Source organism: Manacus candei, unplaced genomic scaffold (assembly GCF_025592945.1).
Source record: "Manacus candei isolate 608988 ecotype Guabito, Panama unplaced genomic scaffold, ASM2559294v1 h1tg000024l, whole genome shotgun sequence".
Taxonomy (NCBI): domain Eukaryota; kingdom Metazoa; phylum Chordata; class Aves; order Passeriformes; family Pipridae; genus Manacus; species Manacus candei.
Window position 1 is genome coordinate 4914524 of NW_026138072.1, and position 6951 is coordinate 4921474.

General features: G+C 38.2%; 1 protein-coding gene across 1 annotated transcript in view; it reads left to right on the forward strand.

Moving 5' to 3' along the window:
* PDE8B (phosphodiesterase 8B) overlaps nucleotides 1–3391 on the forward strand; it is a 70636-nt gene extending 67245 nt beyond the window's left edge. The window contains exons 20-22 of the mRNA XM_051788098.1: nucleotides 860–1027; nucleotides 2578–2707; nucleotides 3241–3391. Coding sequence (XP_051644058.1) covers nucleotides 860–1027; nucleotides 2578–2707; nucleotides 3241–3356 — 414 coding nt within the window. The 3' untranslated portion in view covers nucleotides 3357–3391. The remainder of the gene's footprint in view (nucleotides 1–859; nucleotides 1028–2577; nucleotides 2708–3240) is intronic.
* The last annotated feature ends 3560 nt before the right edge of the window (nucleotides 3392–6951 follow it).

Below are 6951 nucleotides of genomic sequence, written 5' to 3' on the forward strand. Positions count from 1 at the left end.
GTGCCCTTCTAAACTATTTAAGACTCAGAATATGATGCCACAGTGGACTTATAACAACTACCTTGTCACCTCCACATGCCCTCCAGAGCAGTCAGTAAGCAGTTTGATATTTTACTGTCTACCAAGTAGAGACTTTCTGCAGTCAGTCTGCTGCCCCTGTGTTTTCTTACTGTTAATCTCGTAGATTACCTAAGACTGCACCCTTGCTCATAACTAAAACCAGAGATGATTCCAGGCTGAGGGTTCAAAGTCTGGCATAAAGAAGGCAGTTTTATGTGTAAATGTTCTGGAACTGAATGTCAGAGCTCTGCTTTTCTGTATATAAAAGTAATGTCAGTTGTGCAAGTCAGTTCAGCTCCCTGTGCCTGCCTCAGTTTTCTCATTTAGGAATGAAAATCTAACTCCAGAAACTGCCCTAAGTGAAGCAGTCCCCTAAAATCGTCACCCTCAGATTTAAACACTCAGCACTGAGGATCATTTATGAGCTAGCAGTTGGTGGATGCATCTGCTATATCATGGTCCTCTTCCAAGAGGACAAGTCTGGGATGCAGAGAAAATGACCTCCTACCTGATAAAGAGCCTATAGCTCTTTATTTTATTTATTTTAAAAACTTAGCTATTAATTCTCAGAATCTTCACAACTGTAATATGTACGGGGGTTACAATTAGTTACTTAGTAAGGCTGTAGTTCTCAGACATCACTTTCTTCTCCAAATTCCTGGTGCTCTGTATGACATCAGAAGGCGGCAGACTGGGTGCCTGCTTACTTCCCCAAGTGCAGTAGAGCTGATAACAACACCCTCACTCCTGCCAGCAGGGGATGTGGCCCCTGGTCACTGTAATCATCTCTGCTTTACAGAGTGAAGGCAGCGACACTGAATGTACAGCCAATATAAAGAATTTTCCAGACAACCAGACACTGATCAAGCGCATGATGATTAAATGTGCAGATGTAGCAAATCCATGTCGCCCTCTAGAGCTATGTATTGAATGGGCAGGGAGGATTTCAGAGGAGTATTTCGCACAGGTACGTATACTTTTATGATTTGACCATTATATTATGTAAGAAAATGCACATCAGCTGCTGGTCTGCTGTTCCACACAGGGTCTGCTTGGTGTGACCAGAGTCCAGACGTGTTTTTTTTCATTCCCAGCCAGAACTGGCCCATCAGTTTCATGCAGAAGAATTCACGCCAGGCAGTTAGCTAGTTTGCTCACCATGAAGCTCATTGTACAGAATGGTGAAAAGGAAGTTTTACATTTTCAACTTTCTTCATCTGGCCAAAACAAAATGATTTGATTAGTCTTAGTCAATTTAATTGGCTGAAATTCAAGACCGTCACCATTCTAGTTTCTAGTCCCAATGAAGAAGCATGAAGAAGCATGTCTGATGCAGCCCTCAGCTGAACCACTAGGATGGCCCTTTCTCTTCTAAGGTAGGACCCAAACTATTGTCAGTGCAGGCAGATGAGTAGTAGAGGCACATGGCCAGTGTAAATACTTATGGCATGGGATCTCTCCAGACAGAACTGAAAGCTCAAGTTCACTTCTTCACATTCATTTTTTTCTGACAGAAATGTACCAGCTTCCTAAAAGTGAAATACTCTTTTAGTTCTTTATTTGAACAACTGATAAAAATCTTAGCTTTTTTTTGCCACTAATGGTACAGAAATCAGCAGCTATGAGTGGAAAGACAGAAAAGTGGGCATGCCTACCACCCAAATTCAGATCACACATTTGATAGTTATTACTAAAAGACATGTCTGAATTTCATTTTAATCACAGTGAATAAATTCTGTTATGTCCTAAGTAAGATCAAGGATCATTTAGGCTGCATCTCCCTAGCAGTCAAGGTGTCATAAGCTAGCTTTAAATTGCCCAGCTTAGGCACTAGCCTACATGCAGCAATGTGAGGTGCTCAGAACTGTTCTGCTGTTCATTCACCTCATCTGCTAATTTTGAAGACTGCTCTGCTGCTAATTCCAGCATAGGTGCTGCCCATACAGCTTAAAATGGGACTTCTTTTTGGTTTGTAATTTAGTTCTAAGAAACAGCCGAGGTGATTTGATCCTCCACCATACTAAGAGCAACAAAACCACCCCTGTTTCAGTTGCGGACACAGAGTTAAAGGGCATACCTTTACTTCCATTCATCTTATAACTTGATACCAGCAGAGAAAGTAGCCTCAGCAACAGCCTCTTCTTACTTAAAAGACAAATGGTTTTGAAACAGCCAGTAGAGATGTGGAAAAATGGAGAGACCAGTCCTCTGCTAAAGGACTCCGCAACCATTTTTTAGCTGGTGTACTCTAATCACCTGATTAGAGCATTCTGTCTTGCTGGAGCTAAGTGCAATCACAGAACTACAAAAATAAGAGTACTTGTGAAAGGGAAGGGATGTTGATTTCAGTCCCTGTTCCAGATGAAATAACACACATGAAACTGAGGCAGTTCACCTCAGGGGTTCTAAGGTTTGTGTCAAATCTCCTACTGCAATTCATCTAATCCCCTGAGCTTTGCTACTCCAGCATGGAAGTCAGCAAAGCTTTAGTGGCTAACTGGAGTTTTGTCTTCTTAGACTGATGAAGAGAAGAGACAGGGTCTGCCTGTTGTAATGCCAGTATTTGACAGAAACACCTGCAGCATCCCCAAGTCTCAGATTTCCTTCATTGATTATTTTATAACAGATATGTTTGATGCATGGGATGGTAAGTACTTCTGCTTACTTCTTCTTCCTTGCTCTGAAGCAGATATTCCTACAGACTAAAATGACTCATCTCAAACTGGCCTTGAGTCCACTTTTTTGAGGGTCGGTACCTGTACATAAGCAGTACAGCACAGGATATTGTGCAGTGATACTGCTGAAGCCTGTTTCACTGCACAAAACACATGCTTTATAAAGTTGAGCACTTACCAGGCAATCTATGTAGAGGAAGAGTAATGGCTTAAAAATAAGCTTTTTCTCATCTACTTTTTTTTTTCTTTAGCAATGTATTTCTTCTGAGCAGCAGAAACTAAGACCAATGTGGTTGCCTGTTAGCATAATTTAATAAAGTCATCCTGCATTAAGAAAGGGATTTTCTTGAAAGAGAAACACACTAAAAAAATCTTTCCCCTTTTAGTATTAGTTTAAGGAGCTGAAGGAACAAAAGAAGTAGGAGAATGCCAATTTCAGACGAGGTCAGGCTGTTCTTCTGCCCATTCTGTATACATAGTACAACTGTTTCTCCTGTTCTTTCAGCATTTGCACATCTCCCTGTTTTGATGCAACACTTGGCTAATAACTATAAACACTGGAAAACGCTGGATGATTTAAAGTGCAAGAGTCTGAGGCTTCCATCAGAAAACAACAACTGACACAAAATCAAAAAAAAGACCTCTTGCTCTACCAGTTTCACTGTGAATCACTTGCGGACTCTTGGCTACAAAGGGGATGATATTACCTTTCCAGTGGATTAAGACTACATAACAAGAAGGAAATATTTCACGCATAATTTTTAAGCTTCTCTGAATTCTACAGAAAAATGTTTTTCAATGAGGCTATATAATCCACAGATGACTAAGTGCTCTTTGGAAATAATATTTTGTGGCAGCAAATGTACTTCTGAAACTAATTTCTAATACTGAATATGCACTTGTTGAATCTTGTAGTTGATACAACTGTATTCACTAACACTTCACACAACTATTTCTCAGACAGAGGGGTAATGTAGTCACCAGGAGAGTGAGAACAGCCTGACAAATAAGCATAAAAATTTCCCACTTATCTCATATAAATTTGTTCCAATTCTATCAATGTTCTTCAGCTCTCTGAACCATACTTCTAAAAAGAACATGCACAGTAGAACAATAAAACCTCAATAAACGGATATAGTAAAAAACCCAAAGCTGGCACCTTTTAAATCAACCTTATTATTATTACAGAGATTCTCTCTCAGAGCACCACCTGTTCTTTCTTTTCCATATAAAATCTTGGTAGGAGTCAACGTCCCCTAAAACTGATCATATAATGAAGGAAAATAAGCATGTTCTGTATAGCTGGTACCATCCCCATGGTTCTCTGCCATCTTACAGACATTATCATGCAAGATTTCATCACATTTTACATGAAAACTATTGTGGCACTTGATCACCATCCTTTTTTTATAAAGTGGAGTTTGTATGCATGGTCATCACTTTTATTAAACTGATCTGAATTTTATGATATGTTCAATATTGTGCTACTTACTTCTAGGATGAACCTGTTGCTTTTTAAAAAAATTTCCAGGTTATAATTTATAACAGCATTACAATTTTTACTGCTTTATCCTCCTAATAAAATGATGTTTTGTTTTGTGATGTAAAAAGTACTTCAAAATATGTAAATAAGTTAGAAATCAAACATAGTTTTTCATTAGTTTTAAGATATTAAATTTATGCTAAGGCTTTCAAAGCACAAATGCATATTTTTGTACATCTCATTTTAATCACAGGCAGAACATGAGTTCAAATTTTAGATTATTCTCGGATTATTCAGTTAATAAATACGAGCAGAACTGCTGATTTTTAACACTGTGCACTCCAGGCTTCAGGCAAGACTGTCAAAGCTGTGGCTGCAGTTGAAGAAGCAGTCCACTCCCCCTACGCTGTATTAAGAATCAAACTGGATAAAGAAAAAAAAAAAAAGGCAAACAGCATTGAGACTCCTGTGGTAACATAGTGACAATGCTGTTTACTGCAGGTAGCTTACAAAATGTGCCAACCTTTTTTGTATGTTTTGTACCAAGTTCTGAAACAAAAGGAAACATTCATAAAATGTATGTGCAGAGAAATGTATATAAGCTATATTTTTGTTAGAATTGTAACAGATCCTTACTTTTGTCATAGCTAAGGCAGGTTGCTGTGTATTAAAATGCTGTGTTGTGTATACTTGAAGAACTGTGTTTCTGGTGAAGCGTGTTTCTTCATTCTTTCCTATTATCTATGGCAACATTCTTCAATGGATTTTTATTCAGATTAGTTGAACGTCTGTTTTCTAATACTGTAAACTGTTTGCTTTTTCCATTTCTTTATTTAGAACTAGTGCTCTCGGTGGTTGTACCTTAACTATTCTGATAACTGAATGCTCACTGCAGCTTGCATTAGAGAAAAGAATTTCCTAAGATTCAAAGCTTAATTTGTTAAATAGAGCAACACTGTAAGACCACATCCATGTAAAACATTTCAATTCATAATTTTTGTCACACTTCTGTCACAAGAAAAAAAATGTGAACAGTGGAAGGAATCTAAAAAATAAAGTTCAACTTGTGAAAAAGAACTGAGGCCAAGGTGTTTATGTGGAATCAATACATTTGTTGCAAGGTCACGTGTTTCTTCCCACAGTCAGACTAAGTAAAAAAAGAGCAATCTCTGTGGAGATAGGTCCTCTTTAGGAGCAAAATAAATCAGCACAGACTAATCATCATCTGCCGGTTGTGTCAGATCTCCTAGACTAGTCCAGTGACTAACAGCTGCTTGTTTCATGCTATTGTCAGTGCACAGATGTGTAAGACAGTCACCTCAGAGTTGTAAAAGTATTAAGAGTAGGTCTGATATTTACTTTGATGGTGTGAACATACAGAATTCTGTGTTATCGCAAGGTGGAAAAAAGTTTAAAACAACATAAGTAAGAAGTAAAAATTCTCATCTGGTCACCGTAATTGTGCTCATTGCACCTCCCAACAGCAAGTGACAAACTCTCATTTAACAGAGGAATGGGACAGTATACTGTTACTATGTTCACTGTTATGCTCAAAGTTCATTTGTAAAACAATGGAGTGTATCTGAGAACAATGGCACTTTTGATAGATATAAATATTTATACATGCATGTAGGACTATTTAAGGATGAATTACATCCCTGTAAATTGCACAGTGAGTTTTGTGACTAGAACTGTTTAGTTAAATAGGTCTGTTTTCCTACCAGGTATTCACTTAAAAGCAGTCACATAAAAAGAAAATAGTTGTTCTCATGGTATAAGAGAGAATAAAAATATGAGCTTTCTTGTCTCTAGCTATAACTGATGATAGCAGTATTCTCTCCAAATAATCTAATTTTTATAAGCTTTCACTTTATAGGTTTAGTAACAATGTGTAAACACACACTTTATAAACAACTGAACAGTTCTCAGCTGAAACAAGGCAAAGAGCCAAAATAAAATTGCATCTCCCCAGCTTGTGCTGGGGAAGCCAAAAATGCAATGAAGATCAGGTGAAACGATGCAGACTTAACATGCCTTTCTCTCTCCAGTTTAATACCATAAAACCAGAAGTATGTTATCCTCAGGTGTAATCCAAATGCTTTTCCTAGGCTGGTCAAAAGAAGAGCCAATGAGCAAAGAACGTGCAGTTTAAGTTTTAACACTGATTTAACCTTCCTGAATTGAAAGAAGGCAGCAGTTTAACAATTTCCCCACCTGTTTTGTGGTTTTGAAATAAGTTATTTTGAATTCTCTACTCAAAATAAGATTACCTATAGGTAATTAGTTGACTAAGGTAGGAAAAAAATACAGCTCAAAATCTTATTGTCCCTCTGCTCTACCTTCTAGAGATTATGGTCAGACTCAAGAGGCAAAGCTTGGCTTCTGGGTAGTAGGAGGAAGGCAAGTGCCCACAGCCGTTGGAGGAGGGCAAGTCTAAAAGGCTTCTTGGTTTCTTCTAGGAAACTAGGAGCTTCCTCCTTTTGCTTCTCCTCTTGCCAGGATCTGCTTAGCCCTTTGTTTTAATTGCACTTACTGCAAACACTGTATCTTAAGTACCAAGTTACACCCTTGTGGTCTCTTGTACTGAAACCAATTCTTATAGATTCAAAGGGAAGAGATGGCATTCAAAAGCTGCACAAGACTTAGTCCTAAACCATTAAGTACTGGATCTTCTGAGTAGACCTGAGGACAGTAGCACCCACTAAGTTCCCAAATTCTCCCTTTCCCTAGCTC